Source organism: Engraulis encrasicolus, chromosome 8, assembly GCF_034702125.1.
Source record: "Engraulis encrasicolus isolate BLACKSEA-1 chromosome 8, IST_EnEncr_1.0, whole genome shotgun sequence".
Lineage (NCBI taxonomy): Eukaryota > Metazoa > Chordata > Actinopteri > Clupeiformes > Engraulidae > Engraulis > Engraulis encrasicolus.
In genome coordinates, this window is record NC_085864.1 from 28,705,420 (window position 1) to 28,727,628 (window position 22,209).

The 22,209-nt window shown below is 43.5% G+C and overlaps 1 protein-coding gene across 1 annotated transcript; it reads right to left on the minus strand.

Moving 5' to 3' along the window:
• Positions 1 to 15,304: 15,304 nt before the first annotated feature.
• Positions 15,305 to 18,345, minus strand: LOC134453828 (uncharacterized protein K02A2.6). The gene is made up of 2 exons (XM_063204577.1): positions 17,605 to 18,345; positions 15,305 to 17,554 (listed from the first exon to the last, which is right to left on the minus strand). The coding sequence occupies exons 1-2, from the start codon at positions 18,343 to 18,345 to the stop codon at positions 15,305 to 15,307; spliced, it is 2,991 nt and encodes a 996-aa protein (XP_063060647.1).
• Between the last annotated feature and the right edge of the window lie 3,864 nt (positions 18,346 to 22,209).

The following is a 22,209-nucleotide window of genomic DNA, read 5'->3' on the forward strand; positions in this document are numbered from 1 at the left end:
GAGGCAAAAAAACAAAAAACCGAAGTCGGGGGCAGGGACAGAGGTCAAAACACAAGGGATGGCAGTTCACGGCAGGAGGCACAAAGGGTCAAGGCAAAAACGTTGGTCAAAAGGACAGGCAGAAGTACAGGGCAACAGGTAGGCAAAAACTCAAAAAAACAACGCCTTCAATAAAAGTGAAAAGGCAAAAAGTTTGTGTGGCTAAAACACAGGTAAGGTCAGGATGGCATAACACGTTGAAACTGGAAGGGGCGTGGTGCTGCCCATGGTCTTGCAGACTTCTAAAAAAAACAAACACAAGACAAACAAAACAAACCACCACCAATTAGGCTAAGTAAGTACGGTAAATTAAATGTAATGTGAGGAGGATGACAGGAGAAGGAGAGGAGAATGGCACAAAAAACCACAAACACGTTACATCTCACTGTCTGACGAAACTGCTGACTGATTGTCCGCATTGCCCGCCATTCCCCGCTTTTCTGTATATAAAATGATAATAACAATTAAAGAGGGTAAATATGCCTAAAATCACATTTCAAGCTGTTCCCATATAAGAACATGGATCTTTCCATATGGAATTATAACCTTTGGAAAACCATTAATTTGGAAATATATTAGAAAATAGATAAGGAAACATACACATTAAGAATAACACAAAAACTACAAAGTGTATTATTAACCATTGATGCCTGGTGTTGCGTTGCGCCAACATATGGCCTGGTGGCCTGGAAGCTGCATTGCGAAACATTCAGGCTCATGAGATTTGAGAGACACTTTACTTGAAAATCTCTGTTTGCTCATGAGATCAAAGAACACATTCTAATGAAAGATGAGGGGTCTTAGCTTCTGTAGCACATAAAATATGCAGCTGCATTTAACGCTAAGATATTTAGGTTTTCTGATAGGGCTTGAGGGCAGCTTTTCTTACAAAAGGGCTCAGGCATTCGGCACCCTTTTTTGCAGGTGCCTTATTAGGCATCAATGGGCTAATGACCATCCCAAAATATCTGATCATGGTGTCAGCACCATTTAAAGTAAGCCAACACTGCTCTTCCTTCTATGATTCCGTCCCCCACTTCTGTTTGCACTCGTATTTGAGCCAATTTTTGATAATATCTTCAGCCTCCACCGTAGTGGCCCCTTGTTCTTTTGGCTGCATCTGTAAGCAAAGGAAGAAAGAGAGATGAGACAAAGGAAAGGAAAATCTCAGTTGATGGGAATTGTGTGTGTTCCGTGTAGCTTTCTGTGTTAGTAGCGGCAGGCGTGATGGCTAGCATCACACCCAACCAAGATGAGATTTATGATTTTTGCAAATCTGTAATTGAAACATCATACAATATGACAAGTAGTAACAGTACCTATTATAAACTTTGGCCAAGATGAGGGGCCAGAAAAGGGGGCTCTTTGCCCCTCTCCCACGCCAGGATTGAACTTGTTCGCAAGCACTCATTCAGTCATGGAACCCGTGGGCGGTGGTTAAAATCCTGTGAAGGACATCTTTCGGATGTCGCACCCTCCCAGGCCTCCAGGAGGGGGCCACGAGCGTGGCGAGCGACGGTGTTTTACATGGCAGAGGTACGCCCTGGTTATACAATGTACACACAACTCATAAAAAGATCATAACCAACACAATATTACTAGCACATTACATTGTACTGAAAAATCAAAGACACTGAAAGTCTGTTAACTCAATTCAGACTTACTACAGAACTACGTTGATGTGTAATGGACTGTTCAAGGATTGTATTTGAAATTATTCAGAAGACATTTACCAAAACACCGTTTCGCTTCTTGTTTCACTAGCCGAGCCTCCATGGTCTTCACACAAGTGAGGGTCCTGAGGGGAAAGTCGTAGTCAGCATCCCCCACTTCACAAGAGTCCCTTTTCTTGTGGAGGGCTTGTAGGAGGGAGAGTGTTCTGCCGCACCTGGCCGCTGATCTCTGCCAACAGCTTGTAAAGCTAAGATCATATTTCAAAAGGTTTTTTTAAAATCGTTTTACAGTATAGCGACACACCACACATGCATGCACACACCACACACACACACCACACACACACACACACACACAACACACACAACCACCCACTTTCCAGTAGCTACAGTAGGTGAAAATACTTACTGCGGCGTCTCAGGTGGCACAGGTGTTAGATGTGGTGTGTCAGGCAGGAGTGGATATCCACTGCTACTCTGCTGCTTTTCTTCCTGGTGAGATCGATAGATCATAAGTGTTAAAAAATGCATGTAAAAACTGAGATACCAACAGTGATTAAAAGGTAGGAATTGTAGTAGTTAATTTTACACACACCACACACACACACACACACCACACAACCACACACACACACACACACACACACACGCACACTTTTCCAGTAGCTACAGTAGGTGAAAATACTTACTGCGGCGTCTCAGGTGGCCACAGGTGTTAGATGTGGTGTGTGTCAGGCAAGGAGTGGATCTCCACTGCTACTCTGCTGCTTTTTCTCCTGGTGAGATCGATAGATCACAAGTGTTAAAAAATGCATGTAAAAAAATGAGATACCAACAGTTGATTTAAAAAGGTAGAATTGTAGTAGTTAATTTAACACACACACTTTACAGTAGCTACAGGTAGGTGAAAATACATACTGTGGCATCTCAGGTGACTCAGGTAGTTAATTTACACACACACACACGCACACACACACACACACACACACACACACACACTTGCCAGTTGCGACAACAGAGGAAAAAACATACTGTGGGAAATATCAGGTGTTAGAGAGGTTGGTTATGGCGGGTAAGGAGGACTGATGGGTCTCCACTGCGACTCTGCTGCTTTTCTTCCTGGTAAGATTGATAGATCACATCAGAAGTGTCACACACTGTACATGCACCAACCAAAAGATACAGCCTGAGTTATACAGTAGTCCATTACATATGGTAGTGATGTGCTTTCTTACTTTGTCAGAGTGTGTTTGTTTTTCTTTGGACCTCTGATGTGGCTGCAGGCTCCAGGCTAAGACGTGAAGCTGGTCTGTTTGGAAAGCGTCATATTTCAAAACTGGATACCTCATTATCTTTATGTGGGAGGAAAAGAATAGAAAAGAAAACAAGAAAACCTACCGTCTTATTCTCACACTCTCTTCATCAGTCGTCCTTAAACCCTTTCCCTTGGAAAAACTTCACAAGCTTTTGTCTTGCCTCGCTCATATGTACCTGACAGAGAAAGAGCCACACGAGCACACACACACACACACACACAAACTATTAAAGGGGAAAGGAGGAAGAGGAAGAGTAGGTTGCCCTTTTTTAAGTGTTATGCTTTTGAAAGCTGAAAGACTTACTGTAGTCAGCCACCCATGTAATGGCATGGACATGCCACGCTTCATCCGGCTCCTCTCTCTTGACAACTGCCACACTACATCTGCTGGCCTTGTAGCGTGGCCAGTTAGGTGACAGATTTGTCGATACTTAGCCATTCGCTAGGCACACAATTTCTGTCTCCTCTGTCCTCACTAAAAATTACTATTGAGAACATCTATAAAAGAAGATTAATTTCAGTTATTAAATTGAATCTTGGATTGAAGTTTGGATGTGTGTGCTCAGCCAGCAGCCATTTGGCACCACCTCTGTTTCATTACAGAACTAATAGAAAACATATATAAAACAAGAAATAAAAATGTGGTAAAAAAAAAAATTTAAAAAAAAAAAGATTAAAAAAAAAAGATGGTAATAGCGTATGTTGTGTGGATGAGTGGATATGCCACAAAACCATCCATATACTCCAAAAAGAACAACCTTTGACGTGTTGTCTATAGGAACAACAGTCAGTGAGTCCTCGAGGCGTGCTACATATGATATATTTAGGCTTTCAGAATCAACAGGATAAGAAAAAAAAAACTAGATTTGCTGAGAAAATTTGCACATATTAATAAACATGTGTTGTTCACTTTCACTATGTTTTTAACCTTGTAAACATTCTCCCATGTAGGAAATGCAGTCGTTTCCTGCTGATAAACTGATTGTACTGCTGCCCTGAACATATTGCCTATACTGCTTGGACTGCTTGGACAAATTGCTTGGACAGGGTCCATTTCTGTGCTCTTGATGGAAACCCTCTTTAGACATCTTAGTTTTGTGCCGCATGCTTTCTTTTTCTGACACTCTCCTTATAATTTGCTGAAGGGGGCGAGTTGGGGTTCTAATCATTTTTTTCAAGGAATGCAAGAAGTTCTCAAAAAGGAAAAGCAGAAAAAATTATGTAGTGGACCAAACTGCCTTGCATCATTAGCGAGATGTATCAGTCCATGGACATTATACACTACATAGTTACCGTAAACGGACTGAAAATGCTCAACAAATTTTACAAGTAGCGTCTCTGCAAAGTCGCAGTAGTACCTGAGGCACAGTGAGGGACAGCATAAAATTCTCATCGCAACATGTAAAAGCATAAAGTTGTGGTTATAGCGCATCTGGCAGATGGTGCTTCAGTGCGGACTGGCCCAGTGTACAAAAGAAAGAAAGGTACGAAATTCTGTGGCTTTCCATCGGTCTACTTCAACAAGTGACCTTCCTTTACGTGCAAACTCTTTGGGGAGCTTCAATGAAAAGCTGATAACAGCTGCAGAAATCAATTGGATCATCTGTGACCCGAGGCGTGTTGGAAGTGCCCCCTCATCCAAAAAAGTATTAGTTTCCGCATGACCCCCAAGCAAACTAAATGCATAAAGTCTAGGGGAAATTGTGTGACCATCCCAATTCCAGCCCTCGCCAAAATCACTCTGTCCTTTATGGTGGTACTCATCATCCTGGTTGTGGAAGGAGGCATCGGTTCGTAAAGATGCATCGACCTCTGGAAAGGTCATGCGGTTTTTCAGACCAAGTACCTTCCTGGGTGCATTTTTCACAGCCGTGGTAGGCATTGTGACTTTTGATGTTTTTGACAAATGCTCTTGCAGCTGCATCACAAACAAATTTAGAAATATTGATAAGGACAGTTTTGCCAATTGTGTCGATTCCCTCTAATTTTAGTTTACCGAATTCGTTTACAAAATCGCCCCAAGAAATGATTAATGTTGTCTGGTTTGTGGGATCCCAGATACAGCGCAATAATAAATGGCTGTTTCATTTTGTCCTCTTCAAACAGTCCTAAAATGGGCCAAAACTGCTGGTTGCTGCTTTTGAATAATGGTAGGCCATCAATGTTCACCTGTAAGTGAATACTATCTGGGAGGGTAGACCTGTTCATCGATTGCAATATTTGTTTAATGCCCTTTTCAATCCCAAAGTAGTGCATGGTCCCACCAGCAACTTCTCTCACTTCATACCCCGATGGTGTACCTAAAAGGGTGCGAGCATCTTTTGGGAGATTAGGATGATGCTTCCTCAGAATGAGTAGTAGCTTATTTAGGTGTGATAATGGTGTTTTGCTCTCTATTGCCCACTCTTTGAGCTGTGTCCCTCAAAAAAAATTTTGGGGCCCTCATCATCATCATCATCATCATTCATCATCATCATCATCAATCTCCACCCTCATCCTCATCACTCTCTTCACAATCCAGTGCGTCAAACCAGACGACGTTGCCTACATCAAGGGACGTGGGCCTATCACTATCATCTACGTCACTCATGGGGGCGTCATCATCTATCATTACATATTCGGTGTCAGCAGCAGCGGCAGCAGTACAATCGAGGGCTGGACTAGCTGGTGTCGGTGGCCTACCTAGTTCTAGCTCGGAAAGAATAACATCAGCCCTCCGTTTAGCGTGCCTTTTGATGGTTCTTTGGGAATAAATTTTGTCGTCAGGACATAGTTTGTGTTATTCTTTAAAGGGGGGTTTTCTTTATCTAAGCTAATGGCGGAAATCACAAGAAACAACCGGCAGCTAATGCTGTTAGCTACCGTTTGCTATCTGCCGGTTTGTTTATCTAAATCTATGTTTAAACATAGCTCGGCTGCTAACACAACTACAGCGCCAGAGTGTGCTAGCAGAAAACCTAGAAGGGGGGGATATACGGGGGGGGGATATATAACAGGCCTACACATAAAATAAAACAATTAAAACAGAAATGGTTACCTTCGGCTGGATGGCTATTCGTAAAAGTGAAATGTTAATAACGGTAAAACAGTTCTGTTGCTATAGCCACTTACCTTGCTAACACGCGCTGTATCCGCGAGGGTTCGACTCCCCTTCGGAAGATGTATCATGGAGGAGGAGGAGATGTATCATGTCTTTGTGATTGTGACACTTTGTGACACCTTGGCAGGGTGCTATCCATCCGGTCGGGAAATACACTCCATTCGGAAGATGTATCATGGTGGAGGGGAGATGTAGCCTATGTCTTTGTGATTACCGTATGACAATTTGTGACACCTTGGCAGGGTGCTATCCATCCGGCCGGGAAATAAACTCCCCTCGTTCATTTTAATAAGGGTATGGTCGTGTTGCGTTTTTTTGTTCGCATCGAAATAGAGGCCCCAATGTTAATTAGACTGTGTATAACATTCCCGGGTCGCCAACCATGCCTATGTTGGCCCAACGTTGTGCAAAAGTCGTTTAGGTCAGACGACTGTGACAACAGCGCCGACGTTGGGCAAGTGTCGTTCAGGTCAGACGACCGTGCCAACATTGGGCCAACGTTTGGGCAAGTGTCGTTCAGGTCAGACGACCGTGCCAACATTGGGCCAACGTTGGGCAAAGTGTCGTTCAGGTCAGACGACCGTGCCAACGTTGGTACAACGTTGGCTTTATGCCGTTTGGGTTGGGGGCGATGTAGCCAACCACATATGACGTTGGCCCGACGTATGCTTGGTTGCTGCATGCCTCTGTGTGCCGCCAAAAGGACGCAATGCACCACGGCAACTTCCATGCTTACGGAAACTTCCACAGCAGCCCTGAAATTCGTGTGGAGATCCGCAGATTTCCACGTCTAGTCTGTTTTAGTTTTCCATCTGACCGTGGCCGTGGAAAACAACTTAAGTAGCTTATTTGTCCGTAAGTGAGCTTCGTACATGAGGCCCCTGGTTAGTAAAAACCCGTTTTTTTGTCATTTTGGAAATTGACTCCAACTGAAGTTTAGTGTGTACATTTAATTTTGGAGAAAGAAATGGGACACAGCCACTTCCATACCCCTAAACATATTTGTGGTCTGTGTGGTGTTATTAATAATAACATTCAATTTAATGAAATATGGTAATTTGATTTAGACAGAGCAATATCACATTGGATAAGAGCAATGATACAGTAAGGAAGTAAATCAGTCGCAGTTGCATCAAAAACCGTTGAATGGCGTTCTATGAAACCACCCTGTCTCCTTATCAGGGCTGATAGGCCTAGTGTTCAGGCTCCATGCCTGATTTCAGGCTTGACAGAGTTTGCAAAAATAAAAACATTGATAATAATTAGCCATTAGGTTATTCTTATCTCAGAAAGTGTTACAGGTTCAGGGTTTTCTTCTACTATCAGGCTTGAATAATGGTCATACACTATTAAATGTTTGAATAATGTGTCAAAATAGGCCTACGGTACGTCACTATGCAGTATCTTGTCGTCGTCGTTAGAGCAGGGGAAAAAGTTCAGGCTCAGGATTTTTTTTCACTATCACCCCTGCCTTATACTGTAGACGTCCTTGGATAAGCTGTGCATTTGTTTGAGTCAGGAGGCCCAAATATATATATACAAAAACAATACACACATGATAATAGAAAAAAGACAATAAAAAGTGAAAGACCAATAACAATAAAATGATAATATTATGCTATATCTGTGTTTCTGCCTTATTTTTCTGTCTGTTCTGTTTTTTAAGCTTTGTACTGTGCTGTTGTGTTTTTTTTTAGTGTGATATCAATCCCCCTGGGTCTGAAATAAAGAATGAATGGAATGGAATTGAATTGAATTGATGATAATAAAAAGGTAGGCCGCCTATACATGTAAGATTTTAGCCATTGTTTGAGTCAATTGAAAATATTCATGCTGGTTTACTTTAGCTCACTTGTCCCCAAGTTATTTTAGCTCGTTTGTCCCCACTATGTCATTGCATAACACCCATTCTTGAGCACACGCCTCCCACACACCTCTCTTTACACATACCTCTTCCCTATAGGCCAAAACAAGACTAACACTAGCCTACTGTACTTTTTTCTCAGTCTACTTAGCTGAGTGGAACTACTGTCTGATTGTTGTCCTTAGCAACCAAAGACCTTTGGAATGTAGCTTCATCACTGAGGCAAACACAGATCGCAGGTTCAAAGCAGCTGGTGAATAACTTAAACATCTATGTAATTATTCTTATTGACATTGACCAAAATGTAACATATGGATTCGTTGTTTAAAGGGACACTGTGTGAGATTTTTAGTTGTTTATTTCCAGAATTCATGCTGCCCATTCACTAATGTTAGCTTTTTCATGAATACTTACCACCACCATCAAATTCTAAGTATTCATTATGACTGGAAAAAATGCACTTTTCATACATGAAAAGGGGGATCTTCTCCATGGTCCGCCATTTTGAATTTCCAAAAATAGCCATTTTTAGCGGCAAAAATTACTGTACTTGGACCATACTAGAAAATATTTGTTTATTACTTAGTAAACTTTCATGTAAAGATCAAATTTGGTAATAGGCAGCCCGGTTTCAATGAGCAGCATAGTTGCAGTACCTTTTTTGACCATTTCCTGCACAGTGTCCCTTTAAGTAAAATATACAGTAATGTTATATCATTGTTATAACAACCTAGGGGAATGGATACAGAGAAAGTAGCCAACAGAGAATGTAATCTGCTGACATCAGGTCCTAGGCCGCCGGGTCCCTCTTGGGCGAAGGTCTTCATGACGTCATGTGTTAACATGCTGCTTTCTTTAACCTGTTGATTAGATGAATCCACACAGCCTGCTTCCTCCAGCTTCCTCCATGTGCCCATTATCCTGAAAAGATTCAATCAAATTGTGTCCGCATCTTCCAGTGTCTGCTTCTCCAGGCAGGCCTCCTAAAAGGATTAGTCACAGAGTTTTACAATCAACACCAAGGGTAAATTAAATTCCATTAATTGAATTCCATGAGCCAGCAGGGGCCCTCAAACTTTGGCCATCGGTATCATCTAGTGCAGTGGTTCTCAACCTTTTTTGAACAAACGCTCCCTTGGCCTCATCACAAGCCTCCCAATGCCCACTTTGACCTCATCATACACCTGACAATGCCCCCTTAGTATTAATAAAACAAACAGACAGACTATTAGCCCCCATTGGCAACTAAACTCCGCCCCCCACATCCTTCTTAACACAGTGTTTCTCAACGTTTTTTCAACAAATGCTGCCTTGGTATCCTTATCAACGCCCCCCTACAGCTCCCCAACTGGTCATCTGTGATTCAATGTAAAGATGTTGATCAGGCTTTTTAAAGTATTATTTTTGCAAACCATAAACAAGATTGCTCCTTTTAGGGAAGTTAGAGTGAAACAGAAAACAGGATAAATGCAGAAATAGAAGATTACATGATCAATTTAGGAAAAATAAGGATAATGACAGTTGGATAGAGTATAAAAAAATGAGAAATGAAGTGAATAGACTCGTGGATTGTTCTAAACGAACCCATTTTAATGAGAAAATTGCAGAGTATAGACATGACGCAAAAAACTTTGGCGTTCATTGAAAGAGTTGGGATGTAATAAGAGGTTGAAAACCAAACATGCAATATAAGTTTAGACCTTGGCAATACGACTATATCAGACAAGGATAAAGTTTTAAAGCAGACAGTTTTAACACATATTTTTCTACAATTGCTAGTAAGCTGGTTGAAAAGCTCCCTGTTATTTCTGAACAATTCGAAGAAAGTAAAGTTTCTGAATTTTATTTACAGCAAGGGGTTCAGCCAAATGCATTCTCTTTAGACAAGGTATCAGATTGACGTACTTAAAAAACTCAAAAAGTTAGATGGCTATAAAGCTACAGGTCTTGATAATATTCCATCTGGATTCTTGAAAGATGCTGCGGAGAGCATTACTCCAAGTGTAACAAACATCATTAACTTGTCTATTGAAAATGGTTACTTCCCAAAGGATCTGAAGCTGGCTAAAGTGATTCCACTTTACAAGAAAGGGAGTAAATTAGATCAGGGCAACTATAGACCAGTCTCCATCCTGTGCACAATATCAAAACTAATTGAGAGATTGGTATCTGAGCAGGTCAACAAATATCTTTTATCTCACAACCTTCTATACGAACTGCAATCAGGATTCCGGAAATCACACTCCACCGACACATGTCTATTATATCTAACTGATTACATTAGAAAGGAGGTTGACCAGGGCAAATTCTGTGGCATGGTCATGCTGGATTTGCAGAAGGCATTTGATACTGTTGACCATGGGATTCTACTATCAAAATTGAGGGCTATAGGGTTCAATACCACAGCAGTAAAATGGTTTCAGTCGTATCTGATGAATAGGATACAAGTGGTAGATGTTGGGGGAACTTTATCCCAGCCAGAAACTGTGAAGTGTGGGGTCCCTCAGGGGAGTGTTTTGGGCCCTCTTCTTTTTCTTTTATATATTAATGATCTTAAATCAGTCTGCTCATGTGAATTATTTTTATTTGCTGATGATTCTGCACTTGTGTTTTCACACAAGGATAAAACCATGGTTGAATCAATACTAAGTAGCGAGCTTTTTAATGTCAGTAAGTGGTTAGCAATTATGCATGTTGCTCCTGGTACAAATGGCATTACTAAACAGCTTAAAAATAAGCTCCAGACCTCACAAAATAAATTAGTAAGGCCATCTTGGGACTGCACCCTAGAACTCACCTTGATCCTCACCACTTTAAACGTTTGGGTTGGTTGAGGACAGAATCTCTCAAATAGAGCTGAGTATGGTGCACAAAATTGTAAATGGGCATGTCCCTAAATACTTAAAGTGGTAGTTCGCTATTTTAGACATTAAGCCTTGTTTGTGTGACTTCTGGGGTGAAGTAGAGATGTTCTCATCACAATTTTGACATTTGGTGCTGAACGGAGCATTTGGGTATTCAAGACTGCAGCCCCCCCACCTTTACATTGACTCCAATGAAGCACTCAAGCAATCGATCATAAAATGGCATTAAACTTTCGTTTGCAGAGACATGAAACTCACCGAGTGGTCAGAGGTGGGCAGCGATACGTTGGCTCGAAAATCACCGCGAAATACGCTTCCAGAGAAGATATATTCATTATTGTCCGTCTTCATTGATTGTATTGGTTTGACTAGTATTACTCCGCGCGACCGGAAATGGGGGTGCGTTTGTTTACGTTACTATCTATGGTTTGTATGCAAGCTGTAGTTTTTGTAGCCAGTCCCGCTCAAAGATAGCCGTTCTACCTCGCTCCTTGATGTCTACATAAACAACACACTATCGCTACCTACTGGCTGGATGTCTACTGCTATTCAACGGCGTCTGGGGAAAAATAGGTCCGCCAAATGCTAAACAACAGTTAGAAGGCATATTTCGCTGCAATTTTCGGGTCAATGTATCGCTGTCTACCACTGACCACACGGTGAGTTCCATGTCTTCTCAAACAAAAGTTTAATGCCATTTTATAATCGATTGCTTGAGTGCTCTATTGGAGTCAATGTAAAGGTGGGGGGGGGGTGCAGTCTTGGATACCCAAATGCTCCCCAGATAGCAGATATTTTGGCTTTGTTTTGGCAGATATCTGCAATTTATGGCTTCCTTTTGGCAATGCCATAAGCTTTTGGCAAAATGTTGGCATGGTTATGGTTGACCTGGGCGCCAGTGAATTGGGGCGTTCCTCTGGAAAGCAAAAAAAACAAAGATTTGGCTAAAATATGGGTTGTTTATGGCTTCCCACAACACATTAAAACGCGCGGACTGTGAATGAATGAGTTATGGCCAGGTTATGGCATGTGTCAGGTTAATCTGAACCTGGGGTGGAGAGCGGGACAGCAACGTTCTACATTGGTGCGCTTACGGCAACCCAAAAGACTGCCAAAATCAACTGTCAAGAGAAACTCGTGCTTGCCTCACTTCAGTTTCCCCAGCGCCAGTGTGTGTCAGACTTCAGTTTATGCAGGTAAGTGCAGTTGACACGTTTTTATATTAAATACAACCGCCGATGACTTAAGAGATGAGGCATTTTGTGTTATCGGTTTTCATGTTGATTTCATAGGTCTGTGACCGTCGGTTTCCGTGTTATGCGCTGAAACTTAGATAGGAGCTAAAACACAAACGTCTGTGACACACAACTGTGACATTTAATCTTAGTTGCTACCCTCATACTCAGTAACGGTTGATTAAGTGTTGTTCTGTGGTTGAAATTCACTTTCAGATATCAATGCCAAGGGAATTTCAATCAAAGAACAACAACAATCCCAGCTAACTGCCCAACGACAGCTAGCAAAAGCCGGGAGCTAGCTAACTCAGGCATGGAGCATCTTCTACCTATCGGCACAAAGCAGAGCACTATCTAGCAATATCTGTCTGTCACGGAAAGTGTTGGACTCACTGTAATTCTAGCCTACTACTGTCTTTTCAGATGTGCTGCTGCTGAAGTCACCCGGTGGAGGAACTTGTTTTTTGACAGGCATACTACAGGTTGGTTCCACAATTTATTAACCTCTCTCTCTGGTCTAATCTTCGTTCGTTGTGAAAGTCCTTGCTTTTAATGTAACTGCTTTTAAGTATACGTCTGTATTGGGTAATGCAATGGTCGGTTTGTGTTTAAGCGCTGGCTATTTAACATGATCAGTTGTTAAGGCAGTGTGTATTGTTCAGCTATCAACAACAGGGGGTAAACCGTATACAGAAATGTGGCCCATGTAGGCCTATGTAATCTTGCTCTAACATTTGTAATACCTCAACACAGAGAGTAGCTTACTAGAGGTGTCAAAGGTAAAAGTAGAAGTGAATTCATGGTGAAATGTAAACAAACGCCTGCCCCCAGACCAGGATCTCTGAAAAGACTGAATAAGGGTGAAAAAACACCTCAGATATGCCTACTGACAAGTCCAGGGTAGTGGGAGCATTACTAATTGTCAGAAAGCTTTAACAATGGCACATGATATAACATAGTGACTAGTCTGTTTCACCAGTTATTCTACTGTAGGCACACCCAATGAGATAGATAGCCTACTGCTTTGTTGTTATTGAAAAACCTAAAAGCTAGGTTAAAAAAAAACCTCCAATTTGACCAGTACTCTGATCTTAGAATCAGTGGGCTACTATATACTCAAGTGCAAGTTATATGTTTTGGCAGGGTTTTGTTTGATTGAGTATTGTTTTTTTTTCCTATTCTTTTTCTCCCTTTTACTTTTGACAATTCCGTAGATGGTTGTACAATCTACTGTAGCCTACTACTCATGTCATTTAAAATGTATAAAATATGAAATAACATCTACATTCTCTTTTCAGATGCTGTGCTGCGAACGGACACTGCAGTCACCTGTGGGAGGGGTCAATCAAATCGGATCTCAAAAACAGGTACCAAATTTTAATAACACCCCTCCCCCCTCTCCCGTCTATTACTCTATTAATCAAGTGCATTTGTGCCGCCACTTGGCCAGGACACCCTTGTTAAAAGAGATTTTTAATCTCAACAGGTTTATTTTCCTGGTTAAATAAAGGTTAAATAAAAGAAGAAAAAAAATGTAATGCCACTGTTTTCAAAGTTACTTTTGCATGTAGTAATTCAATTTGGTTTATCTTTTTATTCTTTCCTAGATGTCGCGAATCTGATCTGATCTACCTACCTCTATGTGGCAATAGAGTACCTGCTTTTACTGGCCAGGGGACCAAGATGAAAACAAGAGGCCTGTACCCAGACATCCAAGCACCCATCAAGTCACCCAGTCCTCCACCACCTGCCGTGCAGCTATACCCATCCATCAAATCCAGCCACTTGCCCACCCTAACCAGTCACAGCATTTGGAGGCAATAAAGTATAATGAAATGTATTTAATTGTCTTGGGTTTTTTTTTCTAGATGCATAAATATTCCAGTTTCATTGTTGAAAATCACGCATTTATTAAATGTGCGATTTTCAACAATAAAACAGGAATATTTAGTGATCCCAAATGTAGCCATAATGGGGCCAAATGTCACTTATTTGTCTTATAAGTTTCTCTGTATACCGGTACTTACATTTTAAGTATACAGGGAAACTTATAAGACAAATAAGTGACATTTGGCCCCATTATGGCTACATTTGGGATCAATTATGGGTACATTATGGCAGTATTTAGGGTCATTTATGGCTGTTCTGGGAGAGTTATGGGTACATTATGGCTGAATTATGGGTACATTATGGCAGTATTTAGGCTCATTTATGGCAGTTCTGGGACAGTTATGGGTACTTTATGGTTGCATTTTGGCTGAAGGGTGGGGTCTGGAATTCCTTTTGGGGCCTTTAAGGCTGTACGTGGAAATCCCAAATAGGTTTTGGGTGAACTTTGGTCAATTTATGGCTGGGTTTGGTTGGTTTTGGCATGCCAAATTTGGGCCACTTTTGGCCCGGGGACTCAAACCGAAGCCAGCCAAAAGGCCAAGACACAATTTGGGCCAAAACTCTGCCAAAAACATTTTGCTATCTGTTCAGCACCAAATGTCAAAATTGTGATGAGAACATCTCTACTTCACCCCAGAAGTCACACAAACAGGGCTTAATGTCTAAAATAGCGAACTACCACTACTACCACTACTTTAAATAACTTTTTTAATAGAGTGAGGAATGTCCACAGTTACTCCACTAGGGGGAGTTCCACAGATTCTGTTCCCCCAAGAGTCAATACTGTTACACTTTGACTTTGTGTAAGCGAATTAAATCAGACACACACCGGAGCATAGTTTTCCGTGGCTTTACTTCATGCTGGTCAACGTAGAAGAGAGAACCTTACATCCCTACTACACAGGGTCAAGGGGAATAACGTATGACGTGCTGACGTCATCCTCAGTACATGACATCCCCTCCTTTCTTGGATTAAAACTTTACCCAATGTATCAATAACAATTTAACACTCTTAACACCATTAAGATATCTCATATTACCTTCAACATAAATCTTATCACAGTGGCACTGTTACAGTCCACAATATCTGTACCAAACTCATGGATTATCATTTACCATTAACATTTTCAAAATAAACCTTTCTTCTGAAGCATTCTCAGAATAACCTTTTTGTTCCTTCAACTCATAGAACCATTTCTGCTTCAGACATTATGCATTCAATATCAATTGCTGAACATATTCAAAAATGTAAACATTCATATCCCAACAGCATAGAATTCACTTTCATTGAACATGAATATTCTTTTTTTTTTTAATACATTCATCACTTCATAATGAAGTCCGTGAATCTCTCCGGCTGCTTTATTTCTCTGCGAGGCCGCTCAGTCGGTGTGGTCAGAGGTCGGCTTGGAGATGACCCCTGAGTGAGTGTCTCTGGTGTGGACCTCACAGACGGTTCTGCATGAGTCTCTCTCTCTTTCGGTGCCTCACTCTCGCCAGGTGAGGGTGTCTGCTCTGCTGGTGTGTGCACCTTAACATGTGTGGTATTTCTGGAGTACTGAGCTCCACTGGGTGACTCAACTACAACATTATTACCATTCTTACTCACTACAGTGTGTGGTGTGTGATTAAATGTTGTGGTGAATTTGTTAACCTTGTCCTGTTTCAACAGAACTTCATCTCCCACCTGCACCGGTGATGGTTTTGCGCCGCGCCGCTGGTCTGCATACTCTGCATACTTGCCCTTGTTCTCAGCATCGGTGTCTCGTGCCTCGATGTCGATTCTCGGCGTGCTGATGTCTGGCAGCTTTCCCCGGAGCTTCCGGTTGAACAGGAGTTCAGCAGGGCTCCTGCCCGTGGTTGAGTGCTCGATCGACCTGTAGACGGTGACGTACTTTCGTAGCTCCTTCTGCCAGTCCAGCCCCTCTGCGTGCGCGATGCGAATTCTTTTCATGATGGAGGCGTTCTGCCTCTCGACCTCTCCATTCGCCTGTGCCCATTTCGGTGTCGTCTTGACGTGTTGTATGCCGTTCTCCTTGCAGAAGTCCTGGAACTGTGTTGACAGAAACTGGGGCCCACAGTCAGATCGGATAGAGACTGGTAGACCATGTCGACTGAAGATGTTCTCCAGGCTGTCAATCACTTTCTCTGCTGTAGTGGAACGCATGATCTCGTACTCATAGTACCGACTGTAGTAGTCTACGACTACCAGGATTGAATGTCCTGTAGGTAAGGGACCTAATAAGTCTGTGGCAAGGTCTTGCCAAGGCCCATCAGGGAGAGCAGTGGGCCGCAATGGCTCGGGTACATCAGGACGTGCCTCTAGTTTGCATCCATCACAGGCCTTCACATATTTTTCTGTTGCCTTATACATCCCCGGCCACCACACTTTCCCCCTCAGATGCTGCTTCATCCCTACCATGCCTAAGTGTCCCTCGTGAGCTAAGATTAAAGCTCTGCTGCGCAGTGACTGTGGAAGCACAATCCGTGTCCCCCTCAGCACTAATTGTCCAATAGTACACAGTTCATTCGCTATGCGGCCATAAGCTGAGCACTTTTCAAAACGGCCTGTCTTGATCGCTTTTCTCACCTCATCCAGTTCTTTGTCCTCTGCGGACGCTCTCTCCACCTCCCTTGTGGTAAGTGCCCGCGGTGTAGCCTGCACCGCCACGAAGCGCACGTATTCTTCTGCTCCATGATGATGTGGCGTGCTCTTTGCGCTTTTCCCCAGCAGACGTGACAGGGGATCTGCTATGTTGAACTTTCCCGCGATGTGCACGACCCGAAAGTCGTATGGCTGCAGGCGGAGCACCCAGCGCTCGATCCTAGCGCATGGCTTGGACTTGGGGCTGTAGATCACCTGTAGGGCTTTGTGATCAGTCACTAGGTCGAACCTCTTGCCGTATATGTATGGGTGTAGGCGCTCGCATGCCCACACCAGTGCCAGGGCCTCTTTCTCAGTCTGAGAGTATCTCGTTTCACAGTCTGTCAGGCTCCTGCTTACATAACATATAGGCACCATAGCACCCTGTTGCTCTTGGATTAGAACTGCCCCTATGCCCACCGGGCCTGCGTCAGCTATCACTTTGGTGGGGGCATCCTTGTCAAAGTATGCCAGCGTTCCCGCCTCTGCCAATTTCTGTTTCAGTGTCTCGAACGCCGCCTGTTGCTCTGGCCCGAAGACGAACGGTACCTCTTTCTTTGTCAGCCTCCGCAGCGGCTCTGAGATGGTCGCAAACTGGGGTATGAAACGGCTGCTGTACCCAGCTAGACCCAGAAAGCTGCGTACCTCTGATGCGTTCTCTGGCTCACGCGCCTCCTCCAGGGCTCTGACTCGCTCACTGGTAGGCCCTACTCCCTTTTCAGTCAGTAAGATGCCCATGAACACTAATTTGTCCATCTCAAATTGACACTTCTCACCGTTCAGGGTTAGGCCGCACTTCTCCAGCCTCTCCAGCACTGCATGTAGTCGCTGGCGATGCGTGTCGTGGTCAGGTGCATGGACGATGATGTCATCGGAGATGTTGGCCACTCCCTCGATGCCTGTCAGCGCCGATGCCACCTCGTGCTGATACTGCTCACTCGCAGACGAGACCCCGAATATGAGTCTCTTCCGCTGTGTACGGCGAATGTTGTGATCGCCCTTGACTCCTCAGTGAGCTCCAGCTGGTGGTAGCCCCACCGCAGGTCGAGCTTACTGAACACAGCTGACCCGTTCATGTCATGCAACAGTTCATCGACGGTCGGGATCGGGTATCTGCCCCGGATGATTGCCCTGTTTGCCATTCTCATGTCCAGGCATAAGCGAATGTCTTTGTCCTTTGCCTTTGGCACCACTACGACAGGGTTCACCCATGGCGTTGGACCCTCCACTTTCTCGATGATGTCCATTCGTAGCAGCTCCTCGATCTTCCTATCGACCGCCTCCCGCAGGTGGAATGGTACCCGTCTCAGCGGCTGTGCTACGGGCTCCACGTTGCCGTCGATGTGCAGTCTAACTTGCTTAGTGTTAAGCTTACCCACCCCTGTGAATAACTTTGGGTATTTTCCTTTCACCTCTGCCTTAACATCGGTGACTGCTGCAACATCTACACCCACCCTTAGCACTCCTAGCTCTGTAACTGTCTGCCTGCCAAGTAGCGGTACACCCTGACCTACGATCACTGTGAACTCTGCTTGTGTCGCTCTTTTGCCTATCTTCACATCACATGTGAACACTCCCTTTACCGGCAGTGGCTCCTTTGATGAATATGTGTACAATTTCTTGTCGGATTTGGCTGACTCACAATTAATTTTCTTTTTCTTCAGCCCTTCCCATGTATTTTCATCAACTATGTTGGTCGTGGCACCTGAATCAATCAACATTACTAGGTCCACGCCACCCACATTAAATGTCAGGCTATCTGTGTTGCTCTTGTCACGCACTACAAATGCAGAATCTTTTTCCTGCTTTTCATCTACCGTATTTTTTGGACTATATGTCGCTCCGGGGGTTTAAGTCGCAAAGGCCCACAAATGCATTTTGAAGATTAAAAAAACATATATACGTCGCACCGGACTAATCGTCGCACATTTTTGAAAGGTTATTCTATCCATGGAATCTATGTTGTGATAACTGGCGCATGGTAAGCTCCTGCTCAAAGACGGCATTGTTTTAAACCAGCATCTGAAGCATTGGCAACGCATTCAGAGGTGGTGGTAATGCACCAACTAAGATGGTTTGCCAACCGCCATAAAACCACAAAAAGAAAAAGAGGAAGAAACAGTGATAACGCGCCATGTTGCCCTGTAGTCAGAACAACATTAAATTTTCGGCTTTGTTTTGCGTTTGGACCGTGGGAGGGTTCGAGGCAACTTGTTCCGTCTCCAGAGCACGCCTTTCTTTACCCCCTTTTCTGAGACTTCAGCCCATGACGGTATCAAAGGTGAGGGGGATTTCATCCATGTTGTGTAGCCTATGGTAGTGTCACGTTGTGCTCGTTTGTCAGAAACTCGCGGAAATGACCGATTTTCACCTGGAAGTCGGCTGACTGTCTTTAATAACACAGACGCTCGTTCTCGGATAGAGAGGAGATTGCGTTGCATAGCGCAAATAAATCCACGAGAGGGGATTGCATTGCATAACGCGATACATCCACGAGCTCCCTGACTTCCGCAAAAGTCCTATTCATTTCTTTGGCAATGTCATGGAGCCCGTAACAAGACCGTTGACTCGCAGCGCGCGCGTTGTTCGAGAACACATTTGTCCTGTATTCATCAGCACATTTTCCTCTGCTTTTCTCCAGTCCCCAAACAGTTTTCCATTGCATCCAAACTTTCGTTCAGCTGCCCTATTGCCATTTTCGGCTGCATGTTTAATTACTTTCAGCTTGAACTCAGCAGTAGGCTATATTAACTTCTTTTGGGTGGTATATTTCTATTCAGTCGTCATTGTAAATGCTATTTTTTGTTGTGGTAGCCTAAGTTGTAACATTTTTTCTATCAGTGGTATTAAGCAACACAACATAGGCCTAGTTGCGCACATAGTGCTCTCCCGTGGAGAAAAAAAAACATATATATGTCGCACCAGAGTATATGTCGCATGTCCAGCCAAACCATGAAAAAAAGTGCGACTTGTAGTCCGGAAAATACGGTACATATTTCACTGACCCCCTACTACCTTTTGACTTGCACATCTTGGCGTAGTGGTCCTTGCCGTTGCACTTTCTGCAGGTTTGTCCTCGAGCTGGGCATTTCTGGTCTTTCGCAAAGTGGTCGCCATGTCCACACCTGAAGCAGACTTTGCCTTTCTCTTCTCCCTCGCTCTCCTCTCTCCTTCGAGATTTGGTTCACCGCCTCGGCGCCTTTGATGTCTGTGTCGTTCACTCGCATTGCCGCCATCTGTTCCTCCACCCTCTCACACTGTGCCGCGATCTCTAGTGCTTTGTCGAGGACCAACGCCGAGCCCTCCTCGAGCAGTTTCCTCCTCACATACTCAGACCAGCATTTACTTAGCACAGCATCCCTGAGCTGGTAAGACAAGTCACCCCCAAATGCACAGTCTTTTGCCGTCCGGCGTAAACGGGTTACGAACTGCTGTACAGTCTCCCCTGCATTCTGTGACAATTGGTAGAAAGTTTGGCGCGCAAATGCATTGTTCACCTTTGGTACGAAGTAGTCGTTTAGCGCCTTCACAGCCTTGTCATAGTCCGACGAACCTCCAGTGTCGTCCAAAGTGGAAAAAATATCCTGCACATCCGTCCCGGCGTGATGTAGGAGTAATGCACGTCTCCGAATCTTTGTGCTGTCGGTGACCCTGGCGTCCATGATCAAACCTTTCCCGTCAGCAAACAGTTCAAACGCCGTTAGCCACCTGGTCCAGCGAGGACCTAGCGTAGCTGGCTCTTTGTAGCAATCAAACTTCGGCACAGATGATTTGTCCTCCATCTCGAAGATACGGACTAATCTCACTTTTCAGATTTAACTATACGAAGTCGATTATTATCCTCGTCGCCAATGTTACACTTTGACTTTGTGTAAGCGAATTAAATCAGACACACACCGGAGCATAGTTTTCCGTGGCTTTACTTCATGCTGGTCAACGTAGAAGAGAGAACCTTACATCCCTACTACACAGGGTCAAGGGGAATAACGTATGTATGACGTGCTGAGGTCATCCTCAGTACATGACAAATACCAACATAGGGAAGGACTCATTTTTATATGTTGCATCTAGCTTGTGGAATATGTTACCAGGTAATATTAAGATGCTCAATAGCCTAGATGGTTTTAAATGGGCTTTGAAAAATGGTTTAGAGATCAGTCAGTGTAGGATATTACTTTAAGTGGAGAGAATATGTGTTATGTGTATGCTATGTATTTAATGTGTTATAGTTTTAGTTTGGTCCCAGTGCTACTCTTGTCATTTTAACAACTGCTGCCATTAACACCACTAAACACCAAGGACGACAATGGAAATAAGCTTTCGACCTTAATTGTGCTATCCTGACTCTCTGTTTTTTTTTTTTTTTTTTTTTTTTTTTTAATTTAAGTATGTGGTGCGGTTTATATGAAACTCAATCATGTAGGCCTATTTATTTTATTTATATGAACTGAAGATATAAAATAAAAAAAAATAATAAAAAAAAATCTGCTCTGTTCTTCTACTCTATTCTAGACTACTTGAAAGTGAAAGCAAGTGTCCACATTGGTGTGGCGTGTTCACAAATTGCAGCGAGCGACCTTTGTTTGACACTTGACAGGAAACGCGAACTTGACACGAACCCCAGCTGAGTGGAGCAATGCGCTGAGATGTGGCGAGAGAAGAAACCGTTATGATATCGGAATATGCGGAACTCTTCTGTGTAGTCTTCCTCAAGACACCCGTTGAAGAGCGTTGAAGCAGCAGACGTCCGAACCTGTTGGTGCAATATATATGCTAGGACATAAATTAAGAGCAGTCATTGAGGCAAAGTCTGCTGTCGAAGTGTCCTAAACTAAAGTCCTGAGATTGGTAGAATTTATAGGCTAGAATTTGATGCGTCACGCGCAGATTCCAAGGAGTGACGGTGCCCATCCACTAGTCAGTTTTACGCAAGCCGTACCAACGCATTCAATTCATTTTCAATGAAATGCGGCATATCGTCGTTACCGGACTCGCAATGCATGTTGGGATTCCGGCACGGCGAGCGTGGCTCCGGTGGCACGTCAAAAAGTTGAGCTCTCCTGAAAGTTATGCAAATTAGCAGCGGCTGACGGACTGCGTTACCCAATGACTGTTGATTACATGAAGATGTCCCATGATACCTGTGGTCATCACGAAGGTGCATTTCCCTCGGTAAAATTAGATTTTTGACATCTGTCGAACTTTTGGATGTACAAAATATAGACTACAAGCATGTATGTTGCATGTGCTTATGATGCCTGGGTTCAAATGATTATGTTCGATTTCGACCATAAGCACAACAACACGAGGCCAAGCTGTGTGTGAAAAAACACATGTGCCGAGTTCGGTAAGAGCATTTTGAACTGTAATTTAGGGGCAGTTGGTTTGCTATATGGATAAAAACGGCTAGAAATGTAGATTGATATACTTCCTGTATATAACTCCCGGGCCACGCGAGCTGTAGTAGCAGTGCGTCGACACTGGGACATCCAGTACGTCGAGCTGCGATAACGTAACGCTATAATGGATCTCCGGCCTGAGTCATTTATTTGTTTTTGGTGCATCACTTGTGTTTTCAACAGGAG

Bases quoted from the DNA above. Each gene is read 5' to 3' on its own strand.
- LOC134453828 (XM_063204577.1), bottom strand. From the start codon at position 18,345: ATGTTGATTGATTCAGGTGCCACGACCAACATAGTTGATGAAAATACA. The intron at 17,555-17,604 runs GTACACAGCGGA...GCGAGTGAGCAG, and splicing joins GGGCGATCACAACATTCGCC to TATCAGCACGAGGTGGCATC.